The sequence below is a fragment of the Poromitra crassiceps genome (assembly GCF_964638095.1).
Source record: "Poromitra crassiceps genome assembly, chromosome: 4".
Taxonomy (NCBI): domain Eukaryota; kingdom Metazoa; phylum Chordata; class Actinopteri; order Beryciformes; family Melamphaidae; genus Poromitra; species Poromitra crassiceps.
The window spans coordinates 18,783,307-18,809,423 of NC_139626.1; the positions used below are offsets into that span (position 1 = coordinate 18,783,307).

Genomic DNA, 26,117 nt, shown 5'->3' on the forward strand with positions numbered 1-26,117 from the left:
GCATCAGGCAAGAGTGGCCTTGTGACCAAAGTGAAAACCAGTGGTTAATACAGTGAGACATGACCTCTATTTTCAACAACATACAACGTATCTTACTAGATGCATCAGAAGGGAGTTTAGCTATGCCTAAAGTAGATGCACTAAACAACTTGTCCAAACAGCTATTTCTATTTAACATCCAAACACATGACAGACTAAAATCATGAGTAAACCACAGGAGACTTGAGATTTACCAGTGAATTTATTTAAAACAAAAATCATTCCCCCCCAAAAATTAAGGTCATTATTTATACATACAAAACTTCAGTAGAACTACAGCAAACATTACTGTAAAAAATACAATTTAATTTCTGTAATGCACTATACAATTATCCAGTTCCCCACAATCCAAGCTGTGACAACCACTGGGGGTGGCATCGTGGCCTAGTGGTTAGACATTAAGATTAACTGTCTTTCAGCTGGAGAACCTGTGTTCAATCCCCCACTTTTGCCAGCATAGACCCTTGCTGAAGCGCCCTTGAATAAGACGCAAAACCCTTACCAGTTCCTGAAATGCTATTCTGTAGCTGACCCTGACCTATGGACGTCTCTAGTATGGGGATAAGTTAAGTATCACATTAAACATGAACTATGCATGGACAAGCCTTTTGTGTCTTTTTAAGCCATGCAAGCTTGAAAACCCTTTGTCACATGTAGTACAGACATATGGTCTCTCCCCAGTATGGGTTCGCATGTGCAAGGTGAGAAAGGAGGACTGGACAAAGCACTTCTCGCAGATGCTGCACTTGTACGGCCTTTCTCCTGTATGGTATCGCTGGTGTATCTTCAGTTCGGCGGACGACCTAAAAGCCTTCTCGCACTCTGTGCACTCGAAAGGCCGCTCGCCCGTGTGAATTAGAATGTGCCTCACCAGCGCGTCTTTCCCGAAGAAGCCCTTTCCGCAGTGCTCACACGGGTGACGCAAGCCCTTGTGGTGGTAGTTGTCGTGTTTAATAAGGCATCTCCTGGAGGTGAAGACCTTCGGACACTGGGCGCAGGTGAAGATTGACGTGGGGGGCTTCTCTTCTACTGATTCGCCACTGTTGTGCACGCGCTCCACGTGCCTCGTCAGAGTCACACTGTGCCTGAATTTCTTGCCGCATTCCCAGCAGAGGAACGGGTACGCTTTAGTGTGTTTCTTCTGGTGCTCCAGCAGGTCCGAGTATGATCGGAACCGTTTAGTGCACCTAGGGCACTGAAATGGTTGATGACCAGTGTGCTTCCACTCGTGTCTGATGAAAAGCTTCAAACTGGCAAATGTCAGCTGGCAGTGGGTGCAGGTAAACGGCCCGGTGGGATTATGAACGTCAATGTAGTGCTTGTGAAGAGCCTTAAATACGGGGAAGTTCTCCTCACACTGGTTACATTGAAAGGGCGTGTGCGAGATCTTGTGCAGCTCCAACGCTTCCACGTCACGCACCACTTTCATGCAGAGCTCGCAGTAGAGCGGGTCGTGAGTGTGCTTGTGTGACTCCAACGTGGATTTATACTTGAAGGCCTTGTCACACTCGTCACATTTGTGACACTTCCTAACATCCTCTGTGTAATCGGGATCCACCTGCTGCTCGTTGTAGCAAATGCTTCTTAAGTGGTGCCTATAAGACGACTTGCACTTCAACTCAATGCCGCAGTGAGGACAGGGGAAAGGACCATCTAACTCGCTTTTGTCACCTTCTGGGCTTTTCTCTTCTGATTCTTTGGAGGGGTCTTCATCGGACGCCACATCAGCACCCAGGCTGGAAGATTGTTCTCCCTCGGCTTCTGTTTCCTTGCCCGTCTCTTGTGCCTTAGCTTTTTTGCCACTCTTCCCTTTTGGCAGCTTTTGCGGACTCTTGTTTGGACATTTGTGTTGCTGCAAGGAACGAAGGGTCTTATAAAATCTTTTACATTCAGGACAAGCATAGGGCAGCTGTGTTGAGTGGCGGTTCATGTGTCGCTGCAAGAACTTGGCGCGACTCACCACCTTACCACACTCTTTGCATGTTCTTTCGTCCAACTCATTGCTTTTTGCTGAACCTTCGGACATGGGCAACTTTTTAGAGCTGCCGCCAGTGCTTCTAGTTCCCTGTGTCTTGACACTTTTCTTTGTTTGGGACAGGTATCTCCTCATCTTGAGACCCCGGTTCCTTCTCACCGGTCTGGATTGAGAGGCTGTATCAAGCTTTCCAAAGAGGACAACGCAGTCCCCTTCCTGTTCTTGACCAATTTCTCCACTTTGTATTTCAAAGACTGTGTCTGTGGGGCATTTCTTTGGTCTTCCACGTCGCTTCTTCCCCACCCCACTATTCAGTACATGAAGCGCTGTCGTTTTGCCATCCTCTCCAATAACCATCACTCCCAGCTCCTCATTTTCTGCCATGTCACTCTCAATGTGCTCGATGTCTTCAATGTGATCTGTGGCCATCTCAGTGTCAACTTCTGATTTCACATCGCTGCTAAGGCCAAACCACTGGGTTTGCACAGATTCCTCTTGACTACCAGTTCCCTCAATGTACACCTCTTTACTCTCAGATTCCACTTCCATCTCTGTACATACTGTATATATCTCTGTGTCCGTTTCTGTCTGTTCATTGACTATCACAACTCTTTCCACAGGAGGGAGACAGAGAGATGATAAGATACAGCTGTCAACAATGTAAGAGTCTGAAAAGAGAGAAGGAAATTACATTCTTTAAATTGGTAATCAAATATGGCCTAGTCTTTCTTTTTCTTTCTCACTCTTTAAATTGGCAAATAGAACTACAAACTCAAAATGCATGAGAATAAAACATGCTGCACTACATCATCCTATAATGAATGCCAGCACTGCTATTTCAACTGGATGCACACTGGTATTGCCCGAAAACAAACCGATATATCTGTGTATGTCAAGTGTGCCATCCTTGTCTAATTTAATACTACAAACTGCGAGTACAATATGCATGCATTTCTGCACCAATCGCACAACAAATCCCTGCCCTTTCTTAGTATTTTGTGAATAAAAGTCTGAAGTCTGGGTCTGAAAAGCTCACCATTGTCCTCCAGCTGGTTGAGGTCTTTTTGACTCTCCAGCAAGGTTTTCAGCTCCTGCGTATCCGCCATAGACCCCATGCTTTCATGAAGAACAGATGAAGCATCGTCAAGCAGGGACGCAATCTGAGAAAAAGACAACATTAAAAAGTAGTGTGAGTTAACAACACAGCATTTTGCCAAAGTCAAACCATTCACAACTTTGTGCGACTTAAAGAATGGGAGGCCCGAGGGAGAGCGTGGGACTGGGGGGGGCGGGGGGGTTGAGTGTGTGAATTTTTTTCTCTCTCAAAATCCAAACACTTCAAGGACTTTGTGCGAACCCTGTATTTTAACTTTACCTGCTGCAGGGTTTGGCTAGGAAGGAGCTTTTCAAGTCTCGACAGAAACAGCCACATCAATGTCTGTATTGCTTTGTCATACATGGGGCCAAAATCTTCTGGGAAAACATCCTAGAATACAGAGGAAAATGCAGAGCAGAACCTCACATATCTGAACTGACCTCAATGAGATAAATGAGCTGGCATAACATTAAAATGTGTATACAAACTTTTCTTCTCGTAAGAGGTCATGAATTATTTTGAATGATTTTTAAAATCATATTTACTCAATTACAGATAAATATATATATATATTTGAAAACAAATGACACAAACAACTTACATGGAAAAAGTTTGCCCTCTCTTCGGGATCTCTCAGCAGATTTTGTACGAGGCCCAGGAAATGTGAATCGGACACTTCTTTCACTTCTAGATCTGCATGATCAGTCTGCAACAGAGGATGGTTTAAATGGCAGATGTTACAAGTGCAAGGACATCCGTGTTTTTAGTTACATATTTTATTGACAATTAGGGATGTGATCAATCCAACACAAAGGAAAACAACAGGTAGGAGAAAAAAAAGAAAAAAGCTATTTTCTCACACACACCTCATATCAGTTACTTTAGTTTTAGACCCACCTCTACGTTCCACAGAGACCTGAGGCTCTGCATTCGGTCCAGATGTGGCTGAATAATCTGGAGGTCAGCAGTCGCATCGGAGCGACACAACTCCAGGATGAGCTACGTAGGGCAACAGGACGTAAAAATTAATAAAGACAAGTCCAGGATGAGCTCCAGAGGGCAAAAGGAAGTAACAATTAATAAAGACACAACTCCAGGATGAGCTAGAGGGCAACAGGAAGTTACAATTAATAATTAGAGAAGGAAGCAGAGCTCATCTGTGTATTGTTCCCATTCACCCTGGGCCCAAAATTCACATCTGCTAAGCACCAAATACATGTCTTCTGCCACAAACATTCTGCTTTGTATACTTTCTGTACATTGACCCGTTAATGTGAATATGATGCGCATATCTTGCACAAATATATTAATTTTTTCATATTCACATTTGTTGGCGCTGTCTTCATTGTGTAAATATTTCACACATATTTACACAATGAGATTTTTGATAATCAGCAATGTGGATATAGTGAGTAAGTGGGTAAAGGCAAATAATAGAACAGCTAGAACAGTCTGTAAGTTCAGAAAATTACATCACTTTACCGTAATGTGGCCTTTAAAAACAGGAAAACATTGCGAGATTCTGATATCTATTCAAATATCAATCACGGTATCTATAGAACATTGACATACTATATATTGCCCAGCCCAGTGTAGGAATTTAGCCACGGGCAAGGGCAAATATGCCCCAAGAAAACTCAGAATGTCCAAAAAAAAACATAATCAAGGGGCAAAAATTGCCCCAAAGATTTTGACAATTGTATTTTCATTACATTAAATTTCATTTCCTTCTCTAACACACACACACACACACAACACCTGCAAGCTGGTTGCCAGAAGAAGAGGATGAACACACTCACAAACATTGCTGTTGTTCACACTACGCTTTAGCAACCTTATGTACCAATTAGTATTTTTTAAAGAGGCCCCACATTTTTTCGACAGAGGGGCAAAAGTTGCCCCCAAAATATTGTTTACATTTCCTACACTGACCCGGCCGCAATTTCTATTTTCTGTATAATGTGAACTTTTTCCAATACCCTCATGTCCAATTCATATTTACCTAACTTTGAATGTACATATTTTGACTCAATATATTCTAGCTATTGGTTTTGTTATATTTTCCTGCTGCAAAGACCTGTGATCATTTTCATCTTATTTTAAATAAGGTTAAATGATTTAACCTTGACAACAGTATTGACAAACATGAACTGCAACTCCTCCTTGGTGGCCTCTTCCTCACCCGTGCTCTGAGACCCAAAATGAGTTCAGCCCTCTGTCTCATGGTGAGAAGCTCCGGGACAATCTCTGTCACCAAGAACACAAACTCCTCCAGCATCCCATAGTCGGCTACAACTCTTTGCTGGATGGTCTGCCAGATCGCTGCTGACACCAGCCGAAGTGGTGGGACGAGGAGGCGCAGACAGGAGAGGGGAAGAGAGGGACCTGGACACACAGATTTAAAACGTGACTGTCTGCAATGAAGGATGCATTTTTTTTAATCCACATTTACATGTTATGTATCACCCAACTGCTACTAGGGATTTGTCCTAATGATAAGCTTATCCAGAATGACTAGCCTGATATCACTTAAACGTTAGGAGCCACTCTTAACTTCAGCAAACTGCCAGATTTTTTTTAAGCATAATACAATTAAGGTAGCTAAACACGATATTCAACTTAAAAAAGAAGACATATGTAGGATTGTTAATTCATTTGAAATTCTGGCTAAAACAGTACAGGATTACATATATTGGTACATACAATTATTATTATTTTGTCATAGTTGGCCCGGAATTGGATAGCCTACCCTGGCTACTGTAACCAACCCGAGTTTGTTTTCCAACTAAGTGACGGACGATTGCTGATGCAACACAAACCTCGGAGTAGTGATAAATTTGGTAACGCGACGCCTGCTAACGTTACCGTTAAAGCTTCCTCACATGACGACACTGCCACAATCTTGGAAGATTACAACTTGTGGTACGGGCTATAACGTTCCCATAATGTAAGGCTAATTACGTTGGGCGCTCGGAAAACACAAGAAACCGGCCGACTCTACTTTGGTTCAATGTGCTTGTCGAATTTGTTTGCATGATAAAAATGGCAAATGCATTTGTAAAGCTGGTAAAATACAGTGGACTCGAGAAAAGCTGAAATAATAACGTCGGACGGGGACATGTCCGATAATTGATCTCTGTGCTCATTTAAGCGAACTAACGCTAGCTAACTATACCAATGCTAACGTTAGTCCGTGTCCCTAAACTGCCATTAACCAAAGTATTTTAATTAGATAAACGAACCAACTGAGTTATATAGGAGTTATCACTCATATCTAGAGCCATCGTGAGGTACGTTAAGTCAGTCAAATATTTCCCCATCAACGTTGAAATATATGAGGTTGGTTAGTTAGCAGTGCTAATCCCGCGCGCGGGCTGTGGCGCGGCCTAGCCAAACAAGAAACTATTTTAACTCACTAGGTAACTCTGAAATATCTCCGTCCATCCTGTGCATTAGCTGCAGTTACATTACAGTTAGAAACAGAACATGCAGTGTGCGATCAAGCAAAACGTCAAAGTAAATTAGTCCTGTGGGGTTTATATCCAAATGGAAGAAACGGCCGTGGTTGTATCCTTGTACAAGAAGGTTGCCTGTTCCGGCTTGGTATAGCAGTCGGGTGAAACACAGCGCAGCGTTGATCAGTTCCGCTCCTCACCACCGACACATCACGCCAAACGCATGATTTATCAATGTGGGCTTAATGTCGGCCAAATAATGCACTTTTATGAAATTTGACTAAGACATACAGGCGTTTTTATGTAACAGGCTAAATTAAACAGTTAATGAGTAATTGATATTTTTGTCCATAAATAAGTATCAATGAATTATAGCGTGTGGAAAGGTTGGGACATTATGAGGACACCACAGGAAAGCCATTCCCAAGATCAGTTATGTCTTCTCTGTCATACTCATATAAATTGGCCTGATATAATTACACTTCATTTTAACATGCTATGAATGACCACTCCAATTACCCAAATTATGAGTAACCATTCAGAGAAGTGTGATGTAAGTTACATCATCATCTCATTCGACATAAACAATGTAAATTTATACCTTCCATGTGGAGTGGTTCTACATGGAAGGTATAAATTGACTGCCCATTTCGTACCCCTCCACCAAAAATAAATATGACAACAAAACAGTATTGAGCACAATGCTTTATGAAATACATGAAGACACATTCTGGGACTGTAAGTCCTGCACAGCTCTGGGGCCTCATTTATCATCTACGCCAGGGGTCGGCAACCTTTTTAATATGAAGTGCAATTTTCAAATTTGCTTGTCACTCAATGTGCCCAAGGTTTTTTAGCTGGAGGACCTGACATTGTCTTTCGCACCGACATTTTCATCTTCTCTCGGCTGCTTTGGAATGTATGAAAAGCATGGAACACAGGACACTGACCAATCAGAGGCAGAGTAGCATGGGCCACTACTGTAAATATCCTAAACAGGCAGCGCAACTGCAAATGGCTGTGAAATAGGTAATTAGGCATTTCAACATTTAAAAAAAAAAAAAATCTCAATCGCGCACTTATTGCTACTTTGCGCTGTCTTGCCACTGGTTAACACATGTCCCAGAAGTGGTATTTTGTATTTTGTAATGTGTTACCCCCAACACTGGTCGCGAGTCTTTCTGAATTACATGAAGTAACTATTTAAAGTTTTCAACTCACCACCCGAAAGAGATGTGCGTGTATATAGACATTTACCTTTACCAATAATTATTTGTGACCAGGGCCGTAGCTAGCTATGAGGACGGGGAGGTCCGGACCTCCCCTAATATTTCAGACTGCCAAAAAAAAAAAAAAAAATTTTTTTTTTTTTTTTGCAGGCCAGGCCAGGCCACTCACTGAACAGCAGGCCAGGCGCCGCCTACTGGTTTACTAGTGGTTTTATTACTTTATTCAGGTTTAAAGTGGGTGCATCTCATTGTAAAATTGGACTTGGCCCAAATTGGGCTTCAAATGGCCCAAATCAGGCTTCAAACGGCCCAAATCTGGCTTTAAACGACCCAAATAGGGCTTCAAACGGCCCAAATCTGGCTTCAAACGGCCCAAATTGGGCTTCAAACGGCCCAAATTGAGCTTCAAACGCCCCAAATGAGAGCTGAGCAGGTGGTGACATGAAAGAGAATATACTGAATAATGACATCACAACAGTATAATCCTAATGTTGATTTAAAATGATATATTACTCTAAATATGGCTTAAAAAGGGGGAAAAAAAGCTCAATTTTTTTCCGGCGGCGCCCGTTACCTCATGTTACAATCCGATAATTACTGCAAACATATCAACCAGATTCAGAACCTGGCCTCGTGTGACCCAATCTTCTAGTGAGATGTAACACAACCCCATTTAGACAAGGATTCCCACATATTTTCATGGATACAATTTCAAAACTTTTCCATGACTTTTCAAGGATCCAAAATAGAATTTCCATGTGTGAGGCAGTGACTGAATCAATACCAGGAATTATTACTACACTGGACAAATAGGATACCCCTCTTTATATTGGAATGTATTACGTTGGGGTCACTGCATCATCGCATTACATGGAAGCTATTGAAATAAAACATGAATTCTCCTTAAAAAATATTAACATAAAATACAAGCAGCGCTAGTATGCAGCGTAGTCATGCGCTACAGAATACAAATTTGCCATTAGGTTACATTACGTGGAAGGTTATCCATGGAAAATTACTTTCAATTCATTTCATTACACACAACAAAATGCCATGACTTTTCCAACACTTTCAATGATTTTACAGTACTAATTCCATGACTTTTCCAGGTTTTCCATGGCCATGGGAACCCTGCTCACAAGCAGGACTACTCCGCTACAAATGTATGATGAATAAGCTTCATGTGTCTTTGCATGCTATGGTGCTTTGGAAAAGCTCGACCACAGATGGAGCAGGAAAATGGCTTCTCTCCAGTGTGTATCTGCATATGTGATTTGAGTATGGCATTTCTTATAAAACCCTTCCCGCAGACGTCACACTTGAACGGTCGCTCTCCAGTGTGCCTTTGCATGATGTGCCTCTTCACTTCGGTCGTGGACCTGAAGTGCTCGTCGCATTGGGGAATTCTGCACTTGAAAGGTTTCTCTCCTGTGTGGACGAGCCTGTGTCTGCTCATCGCCGACGAGGAGAACATCTTCCCGCAGTCCGAGCACGGATAGCGGAACAACTCGTGTAAGTGAGTCCTCCTCTCGTGCTTTTTCAGGGCTCCTTTATCTTTGTAGGATTTCTCGCATAGGGAGCAGGAATAATGCCTCTCGTTCCGGGCCTGGCTGTGGATCATATTCAAGTGCCGCGTCAGGTTCGAGCTGCAGGAGAAAGCCTTGCCGCAGTCCGAGCAAAGGAATGGTTTCTCTCTCGTGTGGACTCTCAGGTGGGTGACGAGATCCGAGTCGATTTTGAATCTCATGGAGCACTGAGGGCACTGGAACGGACGATGACCGGTATGTTTCCACTCGTGCGCAATGAAATGACGCAGCTTGGAGTAACTTTTGGGACAATGGTTGCATTTGTACGGACTGCTTAGCTCGTGTACGTTCTCGTAATGCCTCGCCAGGGGCTTATAAAGACGGAAGTTCTCCTCGCACAGAGTGCATTGGAACGTTGTGTGCGATGCCTTGTGCCTCCCCAACGTTTCTGAATCTCGTAGCACTTTCCTACACACATCGCAGTAGAGTTGGTTGTGGGTCCGTTTGTGTTCCTCCAGCGATAGCTGATATCTAAATGCTTTGTCACATTCGTCGCATGTGAAAATATGCTGCGGTTCCTCTGCCTCCTCTGGAGCTACCTGCTGCTGATCATAGCAAGTTCTTCTTAAATGCAACTTCAAAGATGGTAAACGAATGAACTTTGTGCCGCACCGAGGACAGGCGTAATCATCGGTTGGAAAGTGGGTTTTAATGTGAGTGTTCATGAGCCCCTTCACTTGCTCCCTGCAAATTAAGCATCGGCGTCTCCGTGTTGTGGAAGGAGTCTCTATTGCAGTGGAGGGTGTGGTGTGTGAAGTGTCCTGCACTGCAGTGGAGGGTGTGGTGTGTGAAGTGTCCTGCACTGCAGTGGAGGGTGTGGTGTGTGAAGTGTCCTGCACTGCAGTGGAGGGTGTGCTGTGTGAAGTGTCCTGCACTGCATTGACGACTGACAAATCCTCATCATTATGTTCCGTGAAGGAAGGGTCCTCCTCATCTGAGCAGTTAGACAACAAATCGTCATCACCGGAACTACTAACAGGAGGCAGAAAAGAAGGGTCCTGGTACAGGCCGATTAAACCCTTGTCATCAGAGACATTCGATTCAGCTCCACTGGATGGCGTTGTTTCACCAACTAATGGTGAAATGGACCTAGCGCTGGATTGTGAGGCTTTCGTCTGCATACAAGACTCTGAGGCAGGTGCTTTCCTTCGAGGCACAGTTTTGCAGGCAGGGCGTTCCTCTTTATCAAGTCGTCTTTTCATTTGCAACAGAACCGTTTTCATCTTCAGGCCTCTGTTTTGTCTCACAGGTCGAGACTGCAAAGACACCGGCATGCCAAGTCTTTTTAGCAGGACTCTGCATTCTTTTTTAAGTTGAGACTCCTCAACTTGAGTTGGAAAAATCTCCACATTTTCTTCATTTCTTGCCATTTCTCCCAAAGGCACCACTGTTCCATCTTTTCTAGCAATGGTATAATATTCTTTTGTGGTCATCTCCTTTTCCACCGGTTTTATATGTAGTAATGTTGTAGATTCCTTCCCCGTTACGGTTTTAAATGAAAGCATGTCATGAAAGACATGGGCTTCTGATTGTGTCTTTTCTGGAATTCTTTCTCCAGAGGAGAGTTTAAGAGCCAAAATAATGCAGGTGCCATCCAAAGATTCATCTGAAAGAAAAAAGAATAGATTTTAGTAAAATTTCAAGGAAAAACGTAGAAAAAAAGATGACAAATCAAACAAATCCACGAGTTGTTATATAGATCTTATATATATATATTTTTAAAAAAAAGCTTGCCGCTGTGATCCAACTGGCTGAGGTCTTTCTGATACTGAAGCAGGGTTTTAAGCTCGTGACATTGAAACACAGAATCCAGACATTCCTCCAGAACAGAGGACACATCGCTAAACATGGAGGCAACCTAAATGAAAGAGACAAAATAAACTTGATTTAAAAAAGGCAAAATAAATGCAGCTCCTCCACAAAAAAGTTGCAGATTCATACTGTACATCATTTAAATTGATATAAGTGTCACACACAATGTCCGACCTACAGTATGTCCTTATGTGTGTGTCTTTTTTAATCAACCCCCCCAACCCCTTATGTGTGTGTGTGTGTGTGTGTGTGTGTGTGTGTGTGTGTGTGTGTCTGTGTGTGTGTGTGTTTTAACCAATCGCTCCCCCAATATTCCCCCCATTTTCTCCCCTATTGTATTTGGCCAATATGTTCAGTCGGCAATATGTTCGCTAGCCTGGGTAAACCCATCCCCCACGTGACCTGCTCTCAGACCTGTTCTCAGTCACCTAGTGACTGGGAACTGAGAGAGCAGGTCACGTGGGGGCTGGGTTTACCTAGGCTATATGTTCGCCCCCTTTCATGGGGGAAAGCACAAGCCACTCGCCGTTGACTTCAATGTCAAATGGCAGTACAAAATTATTATTTTTGATAGAAATAAAACAATACATTTTGTTTATGTGACCCAAAGACACCATGACATGACAATATATTACAACCATAGAATGAGCAAGATACATTGAAAATAGCAAATTGATCCACCCCACCTTCAGTCATGTGACTCATGTCCCTTCTCTGACCTAGTTACAGAGCCCGCTATCTGCCAGTCAGTCTCACAGCCACAAGCCTCCATTTTAAGTCAACTTACAGTTTAAACATACAAGTTGAGACTTTTTATACTTGTAAGCCTGTCTCTAATTCAGCATCCACATACTCCAATAAGAAGCACACATTCCAATATTTAAATGTTTTGCTGGTGATTCACACACAGTCCTTTCCCCGCAAAATACACAGTGGAGGGCGGTAGGTAGAGCACAGCAAATCACTTCCAAAAAATGAGATTTTACGTGGTGTCTAACGATTCGTAAGGTTTGGAAATATTTATTTTCCGATAAGCAAGGTCACATTTAGTTGCCAGATTTCTGAATGGAGTTTGGTGTGGCTGACTCTCCGCATAAGAAAATGGGGCAAGCTAACGTTTAGCTGATCTCTTGGCAGTTTCAGCTAAATAGCAACAGGCTTTGCCCCGGTCGTTGCTCCACCCCCTCTGCTGATCTGGGGAGAGCTGTAGACTAGCACATGCTTCCTCCTATACATGTGCAATCCCCTCCCCCCCCCCCCCCCAAAGGGGAGGCACTAGTGCAGTGACCAGGAGACATACCACTAATCCGGCTTCCCTGATGCCCACAATGTTCATGGTGCTGTTTCTGTCTTGTTCATCTTACCTGTTGGAGGGTTTGAAGGGGAAGACACTTTTCAAGTCTGGTAAGAAACAGCCACATCAAGGTATGCAGTGCTTCATCATACGTTGGACCAAATTCTTCAGGGAAAACATTCTGAAAGACAGAAAATATTGGATACATTTTAGCAAAACTTAAAACATATAAATAGTGTGCAACCATGGGACTGTTGTAGGACCATCTCTGGAATTTAGGGCCAGGGCCACATGTGTCAACTAGAAAAATGACAATAAACAGATTTTTTTTTTTATCGGCTTAGTCAGTTCCTGCCTAGCCTGGGTGAACCCAGCCTTCAACAGACTATGCCTGTAACGTTACGTAAATAGTACATGGAGGTCACTTGGAGGTTGGGTTTACCCAGGCTAGTTCCTGCCTATGCCAATACTTGATACCCAGGTGCAGTTTCAGATCGATTGGCCAACTCGTTGGGGAGATCAACTGCCTCAGACAGCGGGACAGACAGACAGAGCTTCCTTCATTCAAGTAGGATGAATCTGTCCGTGATAGTCGTTAGCTAAAACAAACAAAGCTGTTGGCATTAAAGTTGCTCCGCAGTGGATGGATGCAAGTTATTAACAGTTGCCAAGACAAGTGAAAATACTACAATGTCTCAATTCTTCACGATAACATTTTCGCAGGGTTGTCTGTTTGAGGAAACTGTTTGGATGTTAACTGGTCTGACCCAATTTGTTTTCCCCGGGGGGGCAAATTATGTCAAGCATGCCAAGCTGAGGGCCAGAACATCTTGGGGTGGGTTACATCGCACAAATAGAAGTTGTTTTATGTGAAGATGTTGTGGCTGCTATTGCTATTACCATTAGTTGTAGTAGTAGTATTGTAGCAGTAGCAGTAATTTAGGCCTAGGATTCTCAATGCCTGTGTTGAGGGTCACAAGAAAAACTCTTGAAACAAAATACCGTAAGTCTAAAACCAATCATTTCAATATTATATTTTTCTATTTCAAACTTCTTGGTGAGATTCTTCACATATACCGGTATATATATGATGATATATATGATATATATGATATGAGATTAAGTTTAGGCAGATTACATCAAGATTATTGAAAAATATTACAGCTGTATTTCACGCCCGCAAATGTCCTAAATGCAGGGTGGCAGGGTCATAATGCTCACACACACACACACAGGCCATACATTGGGCTCTCGTGTGTCACACGTCACACACACGGGCCATACATTGGGCTCTCTCACATGTGGCCCCCGGGCCACTATTTGAGGAACCATGCACTAATATATTGTCCAGGGCAGGTCCGCCCTGTATTATTGATAAACAGGGCAAATGCAAAGTGCTGACCTGGAAAAAGTGCTCTCTCTCTTCACGATCTTTCAGCAGATTTTGAACAAGCTCTGCAAACTTTGAGTTGGGCAGCTCCATATTTGTAGCGGCAGCCTGCAAAAAAAAAATAATAATAACGCAAACATCAGAGCACTTTACACAGAAGGAAATAAGCAGACCATGGTGATCATTGTGCAGCCTATGGTCCATTTTAAAGGGGCATCTTACTACAGTTCTATAACAGGGCGGCCGTGCGCAGTTCTGCGCAGCACAATTGCTCAACTGCGCATGCTCAGAATGGGAGGGAGGGAGGGAGAGAGAGCGAGAGTACATACGAGAGAGAGAGTGAAAGCGAGAGAGAGCGGCCACGCCGGCCAGTGTGTGAAGGTGTTTGTGGGGGACGAGGATGGTCTGTCAGACCATCCTCCAGTTAGTTCGCTGTAGACTCTACACCAAACTGCTTTGAATGGCTGCTGAGATTTTAGCATTCATTTGTGTACATTCTGTTCTTCTGTCCTGTACTGTATGTTCACATTTCTGTGTGTGAACTGCTGTATTAAGTATCTTACATATTTCTCACTCTTTATTTTATGGTACCTTTGATAAACATTACAATTACAGTACAAATTCACACATATTTGACACTTTATTTTATATACTTTTGTTTTTGGTGTGTGCCTTATTTCTATTTCTGATTCTGATGTGCAGACAACAGGTGAGGCTGAGAGTCTGTTATAAACACTATGTCACTCTGATGTGCAGACAACAGGTGAGGCTGAGAGTCTGATATAAACACTATGTCACTCTGATGTGCAGACAACAGGTGAGGCTGAGAGTCTGATATAAACACTATGTCACTCTGATGTGCAGACAACAGGTGAGGCTGAGAGTCTGATATAAACACTATGTCACTCTGATATGCAAACAACAGGTGAGGCTGAGAGTCTGATATAAACACTATGTCACTGATGTGCAGACAACAGGTGAGGTTGAGAGTATGTTATACACACTATGTCACTGATGTGCACGCAACAGGTGAGGTTGAGAGTATGTTATACACAATAGTCACTGATGTGCAGGCAACAGGTGAGGCTGAGAGTCTGATATAAACACTATGTCACTGATGTGCAGGCAACAGGTGAGGTTGAGAGTATGTTATACACACTAGTCACTGATGTGCAGGCAACAGGTGAGGCTGAGAGTCTGATATAAACACTGTCACTGTGGAAATGCTCTGGACTAATCTTCAAGCGTCCTATGTAGGAGAACTTTGCTGCCCTCCCGGAGCAACTAGAAATTGAGCGGCATGAGATTTACAAAAAAATACGAAAGAAAAGAAAAATAAGCTTTAAAGTCACCTCTGTAATCCATGCTGTGGAGAGGGTGTGCATCCTGTCTAGGTGTGGCTGAATAATGTCAAAGTCAGTTGTCTCGAACCGACATAACTCCAAGGTCAGCTGAAACAATAACACAACAGTGTTGCATATTAAGATCAGCTGAAACAATAACACAACAGTGTTGCTTAAGATCAGCTGAAACAATAACACAACAGTCTTCAGCCAGGAAGGATTTGTGACATCACTGATGAAATTACAACTGCTCAAATGACATCACTGATGACATCACTTCCGTCACAAATCGTGACAGACACTGCTTGGACAGCCCACTTAGCCAATTTTAACGAAATAAAGAAGACATAATTGTAAAGATACATTTGGAAGTTAGATCTTTAAGCTCCATAGCTAAGCTCCATAGCTTCATCAGTACATTGATTCATCATTTGTGAAAGAAGTTACCAGTGTCACATGCTGGAATAATTAACTTTGTCACCAGTGTAATATGGCAAAATAAGCATTTGTGAACTATATGATAAGCTTTCTTCCCAAAGCAAAGCACTGTGTAAGCTTATCACTGGTTGTTATAATTAACTGCACTCTCTTGACTCTGACAAAGACAGAAGTACAGCAGCGCTATGAAATTCCACCAAATCATCATGTGATGCAATCCTTATTCTTCCTCCTCCTCACCCGTGCTCGGAGGCCGAGGACCAGTTGGGCCCTCTGTCTACTGGTGAGTAGCTCCGGGACAATGTCTGTAACCATGGAAACAAACTCCTCGAGCATCCCATAGTCGGCCACAACTCTCTGCTGGATGGTCTGCCAGATCGCTGCTGACGCCAGCCGAAGAGGTGGGACCAGGAGGCGCAGACAGGAGAGGGGAAGAGGGGGGCCTGAATGCAAATATATGTGTAAATTAAATCCACGGTTTGACTTTGTAAAAAAAAAAGGTTAAGTAGCCATTGTGGTGTATAGAGCAATATGAATTATCCTAAATTTAGATGTAATTTGAAACACCTCTTCACTAAAAAAAGATGAATCCATGGATTATGATGGATATGAACTAACACTATTTTGTATTACAACTGCTACTTAGTTGAGGGGAGAGTGAGCTCTTTTCAACAAAGAGCCCCCCCCCCCCATGTGGAGAGAGACACCAAATTTGCAATTCTAAGTCTATTTGAAGTGAAGATATGGGTCAAAACAATAATAATAATGGCGGCCATTGGGGGTGGGGGGTCATTTAGTCATTTTAACGTACTTCCACCAACTGGATTTTCATTAGACTATAGTGTTTAGGGCATCAATATAAACATAAAACTGTGAAGATAAATTATGTTGCAATTACTCAAAGGTCAAATCTTATTTTGCCTGGACTAACAGAGTAACGATAGCCAAAGGCGAGGGAAACGTAATTAGGTTAATTAAGCCAGTTATATTATATAGCGTTACATTACAAGTCCATCGCCAGAGCGGCTGTTACTCACAATTTCGCACTGCAATATGAGATTCCATCTTGTGTATCCACTGCAGTAGCTACAATCATAGATGATGTCGAAAGCGTCTCTGGCATCTGATTTAATGTTCGTCACGAGGGAGGGACTCTGTTTTTCATCCGGATGCTGCTGGGGTCGATGGTTCCGACTCAAATCTAACTTGTATATCCCTATAATAACCATAGACCGTCTGACACGTTCACTTCATCAGCTACTCACAAATAGAACATTATATTTAATATTTAAGCAATAGTGAAATGTTACCGGCCTTTATACAATTATTATTTCCCACGGAACTAACTAATGTTGTAAACCTGTGACATCAATTCCAAGACGAGGTGGGTTTAGCGTCAGACCACCACGCCGGAAGTTGTTCTTCACTCGAACATCTATCCATCCGCCTTCAAGTTCCGCGTATAAATTGAGGATTTAACGGTTCACACAGTGAATCAACATGCATGAGCTGTCTTGTGATGGGAGCGGTAAGAATTGCGTCGATTAACAAACTCGGCCCGTAGCAAACAGGGAGTAGCCGAAGGAAATGGTAGTGCGTTGAACGCAACGAGGTTTTATGAGAACAAACCGGAAAACGTTGTTTCCTGTTTATGTTTTAGACCGTGGTGCAGTTGAACATACCCATGTGAAGTTATAACTATAGCCTACAACATTACATCAATATACAAACGGGTGACAAATGACAGGAAACCCCTTGGTAACTGAGTGTAGAAACACAATGCATGTCGATGCTTCCATACAGGTGTACTACTGCAATTAACATCCTATCATGATTTGTGGCTTGTATGATAAAAATGACTAGCCCCATAAGTGACCCTACTACTGTACTATATATATATATATATATATATATATATATATATATATATAATATATACTTGGTGTATAATATTAATAACAAATATCTGCGTTAGAGCTTACTGCTGTAATTTGGAAGAGGCTGCAGGCGGAGGAGGCGAGCCCATCGCCCTGTATCACTTTTGGTGGGCATTAACCCTGAACGGTCTCGTCTGTTGTTAACAAGGATGCCAAAATGAAACTGCCTGTGCTTCACCTCGCTTCCGCGTCGGATACGTTTCCTGTGTGTCTGGGCTGTAACCACAGTAATTCCTGGTGGCCGAGTGGTGAAGCTGCGTGCTTGGTGCTTCATAATCAGAAGTTATGTGGTTCAAACCAGTCGAGTTCCAGAGACTCGGAGAATCAATGCCAAGGCACATTGAAGGTGTTCTGGTGGCACATGGTGGCCCAACACCTCACTAAGACACTTTATGTTGGTGTTTCGTTTCATTTGTTACCCATCTGTAATTGCTGCTAGACTTTCTCTTGCTCCAAAGAATTTGAGTCCCGATTTCCTACAAATTGGAAACCTTTATTTACAAACCAAGCAGTATAGGCTATAGGCCAATTGAGTCCTATATATTGAGTTGTTTCTGTTTTTCCCTAGACCCCCGACTTCCTCTTCCATCTCTGCGCCTCCTGGTTCCACCACTCCGACTGGTCTCTGCAGCGATCTGGCAGACCGTCCAGCAGAAGATTGTGTCCCATTACAGCTTACTTGAAGACTTCATCAGCATGACCACAGAAATCGTTCCAGAGCTTCTGAATCCCAGCCAGAGAGCTCAACTTCTTTTGGGCCTTCGAGCAAGGGTGAGCAACTGATGTACAGTAAATGGGCTGGACAACCAAAAGAGTTCAGATCATCCCTTCATATACGAGTGTGCAGCCTGGTTGCCAGAATAAAATGTTGCCGTTGTACATTTCTGCAATCCACAGATATGTAGAATGTCACATTTGTGAACCAAAAATACACTTCATATCACATTTCTCGATACCGGTATGTAGGGGTTAATGCACGATGAGGTGTCCATTATCAGAAATTAACCCACTTGCCTTAACATAAGCAACGTTGTTGAATTGTTTTATTTGCATTTAACATTGGAAAGGCAGCGAGATTGTCAAAATTAACCACCATTTTGTTTCAAATTTATGTTGATATTATACGTTTGATGAAACATAAAATACCACATTTTACAAACGTAAAAGACAGATATTTTGTTTTAAATTTACGTTCCCTTGGATTTCAGAAATGCACAATGCCAACATGTTCTTGGGTTGGAGGGTGTAATGCTCTGGTTTCTTTCCTTATTATGAGACATATTGAGGGTAATAACCAGTGTTGGGCACTCATTACTAAAAAAGTAATATATTACATATTACTCGTTACTATTTTCAAAAGTAATATTATTACTTTACTTATTACTCCATGCCAAAAGTAATTCGTTAGATACTCGTTATATTACTTTTCCGTTACATTCCACACAAATGGCAATAGGCCTTTTTCACTGCAGCGATTTTGTGTCTAAAAGGCATGAGGTAACACAGGTGCACCAAGATGTTAATTAGGGCTTCCAACTTCCAGTCCATTTAGGTGTTCCAGTGCTGGAGCCTTAATTAGTTAGTTGGTTGCACCTGTGTATAGCCTACTCTGTCTTCTAGACACAAATGGCCGTTGTGAAAAAGGCCCATGGCGTTTTTCTCATCAAAATGCAGACTTTGCGGTGCGAATGTGTGAACTAGGTCTATTATGTGCCGTTCCATTTAAACTAATCGCTTTGTCAGAGCACAGCTTCCTACAGAGATGCTTGATGAAGAGCACACCTGGCTCAAAGTGATGACTGACAAGATGCAATCTTTTGCAAACTCAATACGTATAGGCTACATCTTTGCTTAACAAGTTTGTGTCACAAATAACGTTAGCTCTGCAACATTAACACATTAACCTGACAATAATAACAGCAATGTTTGATGTCCACCAACTTGTGAGTTTTTACGTTATCTCTGTATTTTAACAGTTTTCCGGTTTCTGTTGTGCTGTCCTCTCGTCTCGTAACGTTAACGTTAGGAAGTTTGAGCTCGTGTTTTTCACAGTGGAAAGAGTGTTAGTAGCCTACCTGTCCTGGACACCGTTTACCTTTGACTTTGATGTTCAATCGTGTCACCTTTCTTCCCGACAAAAACAAAGTCATGGGAATATATCCAGCCACGGATTTTCCTCCTCGGCTCAGAGCAGGGCAGAGAGGGTGCTCTGAAGTGCTCTGCGGTGACGTCACCTTGTTTTGGGAGCGTTAAAAGCCATGCTGCTTGTGATCAGTGAATGCCGACTGCGTGTCGTTTTGCAGCGCAGCGGCATCACAGAATGGACTCAACAAAAGATGTAACGACTAACGTAACGAGCTCGTTTATCTTGAAGTAACTGTAATATTATTACTTATATTCTATAGTAATTCGTTACACTACTCGTTACTTGGAAAAAGTAATATTATTACAGTAACGAGTAACTAGTAACTCGTTACTTCCCAACACTGGTAATAACACACTTATTATGAGACATATTGAGGGTAATAACACACTTATTATGAGACATATTGAGGGTAATAACACACTTATTATGAGACATATTGAGGGTAATAACACACTTATTATGAGACATATTGAGGGTAATAACACACTTATTATGAGACATATTGAGGGTAATAACACACTTATTATGAGACATGTTGAGGGTAATAACACACTTATTATGAGACATGTTGAGGGTAATAACACACTTATTATGAGACATATTGAGGGTAATAACACACTTATTATGAGACATGTTGAGGGTAATAACACACTTATTATGAGACATGTTGAGGGTAATAACACACTTATTATGAGACATATTGAGGGTAATAACACACTTATTATGAGACATATTGAGGGTAATAACACACTTATTATGAGACATGTTGAGGGTAATAACACACTTATTATGAGACATGTTGAGGGTAATAACACACTTATTATGAGACATGTTGAGGGTAATAACACACTTATTATGAGACATGTTGAGGGTAATAACACACTTATTATGAGACATATTGAGGGTAATAACACACTTATTATGAGACATATTGAGGGTAATAACACACTTATTATGAGACATATTGAGGGTAATAACACACTTATTATGAGACATATTGAGGGTAATAACACACTTATTATGAGACATGTTGAGGGTAATAACACACTTATTATGAGACATATTGAGGGTAATAACACACTTATTATGAGACATATTGAGGGTAATAACACACTTATTATGAGACATGTTGAGGGTAATAACACACTTATTATGAGACATGTTGAGGGTAATAACACACTTATTATGAGACATATTGAGGGTAATAACACACTTATTATGAGACATGTTGAGGGTAATAACACACTTATTATGAGACATATTGAGGGTAATAACACACTTATTATGAGACATATTGAGGGTAATAACACACTTATTATGAGACATATTGAGGGTAATAACACACTTATTATGAGACATGTTGAGGGTAATAACACACTTATTATGAGACATGTTGAGGGTAATAACACACTTATTATGAGACATATTGAGGGTAATAACACACTTATTATGAGACATATTGAGGGTAATAACACACTTATTATGAGACATGTTGAGGGTAATAACACACTTATTATGAGACATATTGAGGGTAATAACACACTTATTATGAGACATGTTGAGGGTAATAACACACTTATTATGAGACATGTTGAGGGTAATAACACACTTATTATGAGACATGTTGAGGGTAATAACACACTTATTATGAGACATGTTGAGGGTAATAACACACTTATTATGAGACATGTTGAGGGTAATAACACACTTATTATGAGACATGTTGAGGGTAATAACACACTTATTATGAGACATGTTGAGGGTAATAACACACTTATTATGAGACATGTTGAGGGTAATAACACACTTATTATGAGACATGTTGAGGGTAATAACACACTTATTATGAGACATGTTGAGGGTAATAACACACTTATTATGAGACATGTTGAGGGTAATAACACACTTATTATGAGACATGTTGAGGGTAATAACACACTTATTATGAGACATGTTGAGGGTAATAACACACTTATTATGAGACATGTTGAGGGTAATAACACACTTATTATGAGACATATTGAGGGTAATATAATAACACACTCTTGCCTTGACTTGTTCTGGCTGTTCCCAGCTTATTCTGGAGCACTGTCAGTCAGAGCCGGCAGACCTGCAAACAATCCAGCCACATCTGGACAGGATGCAGGTCCTCATGGCAAGCTGTGGAAAAGAGGTCAGTTCTAATTATGGACAATACCTACTTTTGTCATCGTATGGACTGCCATTATAAAGTGGTTACCAATATGCTAGTAGGTCCATTGAAGGCTTATGTGTTATGGACTTTTCTGTGTTGCAGGCCACAAATGCAGAGGAGCGATCAAATTTCTTGGGTTTGATTCCTATTCTGTTGAAAGACGCGGATGAGAGACATTGTTTCTTCCAGGTTAGTGTGTTAAGAGCTGCACATTCACAGCTCCAGGTTTGGAGCTGCAGTCAATTCCCCTGCCTTCATATCATCATATTTGCTCATATTTATAGTGGATTCTTCCTGCATGATATTATTCTTTTGTAGGATGTTTTTCCTGTGGAGTTTGGACTAAAATATGACAGAGCAATACAGACCCTTGTGTGGCAGTTCTTATCAAGACTTGAGAAGTTGCTTCCAGTACCTAAACTCCAAGAGGTAAAAAATAGCAATGCAGTATGTATTCTTTATGACCCAGATTTGTCAATTTGTCAGAAATGCGACAATATACTTTACCACAAACTCGTTTTAATTGAGTCACATTGGTTTCAGAATGGCACACAATTACAGCTCTGAATCTGTGTTACTAGGAATCTCGTGTGCTACCCATGCTCGATTCCTAGGGTGGAGACTCTGGAGATGAGCTTCTCCCTACTTATACTCCCACCACTTACTCTGGAGATGATGCGCCACTTGTCCCCTTCTCCCTACTTATAGTCCCACCACTTATAAAGCCTCAGCCAGGAAGAATTTCACAATTTTGGTCAGACATTCCTACAGACACAATTGGCCATGTCTGCGGGTGGGAAGCCGGTGGGGTATGGGGAGGCAGTAATGCAACATAAAGGATGCCAACTGCCGTAAAATACCACAGAAGAAGTATTTCAAAATTGCTCGATTGACATCACTGATGGCATTACTGATGACATCACAATTGCTAAAGTGACATCACTGATGACATTAGCACGAGACTCAGCCTTCATTCGGAGTCAGCGTTGCTACCCCTGAGTCACCTGCAGGCATCCTCTAAAATGGCTGCAAGCAACATACACGTTATCAATCACAGTAAAACTGTACCTACCTCCTGCACAATGTTGTTATCCAAAGTTTGGGCCCCAGAGTATTCCCACATATTGCGTAGTTTCCAATACCGAGCCCTTATTCACATGCCAGAGCCGAAGTTTAAGCTCAAAAACAGCCTTCTTCAGCTGTGTCATTTCAGGTTTCAACTGCTCCACAGCGCTGTATCGGTTGGGTTCTCAGTGGTTGGGAGGGTGTACTGCACCGTTTCCAATTTTGAGCTTAAACTTCGGCTCGGTCTCGCGTCCAGGCTATGATGACATCACAATTGCTCAAGGGACATCACTGATGACATCACAATCATGACACACACCACACAGGAGGTGCTAATGCAACATAAAGGATGCCAATAACATAAAACACCACAGAAGATGGATTTATTTACATCACTGATGACATCACAACTGCTCTAGTGACATCACTGATGACATCACAATTGCTCAAGTGACATCACTGATGACATCACAATCGTGACACACACCGCCGCCACACACTTAGCCAATTTTAACTAAGATTTTTAAAGCAATTATTTAGTAATGAAAAAGAACCAATCAGAGTATTGACAAAGAACCAAATCAATAAGGAGTATCGATAAGTGAGGGATACAAACACAAGCTTCGCTGCAAAACCTGGACACCAATCAAAAAAGTTCAGTAAAAAAAAAAAAAAATCTCACCAGTGCTCATGTTATTCTTATACTTCTCATCATCAGGTTGCCTCCCTTCTTGGTGATGCTCCCTCTGTTCTGGGGGAATGTGTTGCATCTGTCGCTGATGTTCAGGAAATCAAATCCCTGTTGGAGTATCAAAAAAACCTCAGCCAATTAGATGACAATGGTAGGCTTCTCTGACCTATCAAAAATACTATATAAGAACATGCAACTCTGTTCAGTACGATAAAATGTTTGATTTCCATTTCCTCTTTTCTTTAGACACTGAGTCTCCCTCTTGTGGCGAGTGCATCCTAAGAGCCCTCTGTCTTCCACCCGTGGAGAAGGTTGTGAATTTAAATGAGCAGACAGCAACTGCACCACAGGTAGAATCCACCAGGGAAGAGCTCATGGTGGGAAATGCAGCAGGGACAGCAAGTGCTGAGATGGGACTAAGTTCATGTATCGGCCAAATGGAGCAAATGCAGCCGAGCCAAACAGAAGACGTTGGGGGAAAGGACAAGCAGTACCCTGTCCATGTTGTTCACCTGACTGAGAATCATGGTGACACTGCGGAATGTCTTCAGGACACAGAACCCGACAGCCGAGAGCAAGCGACTCAAATGGAAAGGGGCTCGTGTACTATAAATTCTATTGGGAATATTTGTTCCAAAGACATTAAAATGGAAGATTCTTCGGACATGTGCAAAACACTGATAGTGAGGATTGGGGAGGACGGGACAGCACAAGCTCTTGGAGTGATGGCAAGTATTGAAAAGGGCAATGTCATAGTGAAGTGTCCCTTAAACCAGGCCACACAGCAGCAGAAGACCCAGGACGTAAGAAGTACGCCCATATTATTGCTACCCAGATCAAAAAGACCAAACAGGGGTCAGAAGATGCAGACATTTCTAGCTCAAGAGAGAGAGAAAACAGTGAAAAAGCAACTTCCCGAGAGCAACAATAATCAACCACCCAGTCTTGGCTCAGATGTTGGGCAACACCAACATGTTGCCACAAAGCAGCAGAAGTACCAGTGCCCTACATGTGGGAAGATTTTTCTGCGTAATTTGAAGAGACACATGCAGAGATGTTTGCAACGTAATTTAAAGAGTCAGATGCAGAGGGCTTTCACCGGAGCGGATAAAACAACGAAAAGAGAAAACCGAGAATTCAAATGCACGGTGTGTGGAGAGACGTTTCTCAGCGCCATGCGGCTAAAGTGCCACATGATATCGGCGCACTCCAGCGAGCGTCCTTATCAGTGCAGCAATTGTGAGAGGTCTTTTAAGCAGATAGGTAGCATGAAGGCTCACGAAGAAGCATGTTTCTTTGCAAGCCAGCAACGCAGGGAGGTTTCTTCTGGAGAAAGTGGCAGCACTACAGCAATGGGGGAGAATAACTTTGAGCCACTCGAAAGCTCAACACATCAAACACCACCTGGAGAAGCCTCTGAATTGGCCAAGACATCACCGGCCACGGCTCTAGGACATAACACAGAAATTGTTGACCCTTTTAGCAGCACAGTCCAGATTTTGCTACAACCTAAAACAAGTGATCAGGAACCGAAAGCTGTGACGCCTCTTCATTCTCCCACACACTCAACATGTAGCGAGACAATCCAGAGCTCTAAGGAAATGATACCGCACAAAAGGACTCGCTCAATCGATGTTATCTATAACTGCACCAACTGTCAGAAGCCTTACAAGTACTTGAAAAACCTCAGCAAACACAAAAAGTTATGTAAGAAAGTTGCAGACCAAAGTCGTGATGAAACTGAACCGGAGCAAGACCTTAACTCCACCAACTGTCAGAAGACTACTTACCAGTACTCGAAAAACGTCGAGAAACATAAAGAGTTATGCAAGAAAGGTGCAAACCAAAATCAAGTTCAAAATGAACCGGAGCAAGACACTTACTGCGCCAACTGTCAGAAGACTTACAAGTACTTGAAGAACTTCCAGAAACACAAAGAGTTATGTGAGAAAGGTACAAACCAAAATGTGGTTAAAAACGAACCGGAGGCTTCCAATAAAATAACCCCGGAACTGTCTGCAGAAAGAGGAGAAAATGTCAGTGGTGTCGCCATTGAGACATCACACGTTGACAGCGGTGTGAAGACATCCTCAAACCAGTTACACCCAAGTGGGACCGAACTGGAAAGCAGCCACAGGGACAATGTGACTGATGGCAAGACATCGTCACTGCAGCAGGTCGATGTGACATGCGACACGTCACTGCAGCAGGTCGATGTGACATGTGACACGTCACTGCAGCAGGTCGATGTGACATGTGACACGTCACTGCAGCAGGTCGGGAGCAAGAAAAGCCGCAAGTGTGACGAATGCGGCAAAGAATTTGGGCTCAGAATAACACTGAGAGCGCACAAACTCACCCACAACCCACTTTACTGCGCCGAGTGTGGGAAGGTTTGCCCGGACCCTGAAACGCTGGCTCTCCACA

General features: G+C 42.3%; 2 protein-coding genes across 2 annotated transcripts; both read right to left on the reverse strand.

Moving 5' to 3' along the window:
- Positions 1-222: 222 nt before the first annotated feature.
- On the reverse strand, positions 223-6,663 carry LOC310775966 (uncharacterized protein). The gene is made up of 7 exons (XM_083636087.1): positions 6,527-6,663; positions 5,293-5,495; positions 4,008-4,109; positions 3,712-3,816; positions 3,390-3,500; positions 3,051-3,174; positions 223-2,682 (listed from the first exon to the last, which is right to left on the reverse strand). Exons 1-7 carry the CDS (start codon positions 6,561-6,563, stop codon positions 629-631), a joined length of 2,736 nt encoding a protein of 911 aa, XP_083492213.1. The 5' UTR covers positions 6,564-6,663; the 3' UTR covers positions 223-628.
- Positions 6,664-8,096: 1,433 nt separating this feature from the next.
- LOC310775128 (uncharacterized protein) lies at positions 8,097-10,970 on the reverse strand. Its single transcript, XM_083635220.1, has one exon. The coding sequence runs from the start codon at positions 10,883-10,885 to the stop codon at positions 8,942-8,944; it is 1,944 nt and encodes a 647-aa protein (XP_083491346.1). The 5' UTR covers positions 10,886-10,970; the 3' UTR covers positions 8,097-8,941.
- Between the last annotated feature and the right edge of the window lie 15,147 nt (positions 10,971-26,117).

Coding starts and splice junctions, on each gene's coding strand:
- LOC310775966 (XM_083636087.1), bottom strand. CDS start 6,563: ATGCACAGGATGGACGGAGATATTTCAGAGTTACCTA. Junction 4,110..5,292: donor TTTTGGGTCTCAGAGCACGG/GTGAGGAAGAGG, acceptor TGCCCTACGTAG/CTCATCCTGGAGTTGTGTCG. Junction 3,817..4,007: donor GGTCTCTGTGGAACGTAGAG/GTGGGTCTAAAA, acceptor CCTCTGTTGCAG/ACTGATCATGCAGATCTAGA.
- LOC310775128 (XM_083635220.1), bottom strand. CDS start 10,885: ATGCTTTCATTTAAAACCGTAACGGGGAAGGAATCTACAACATTACTA.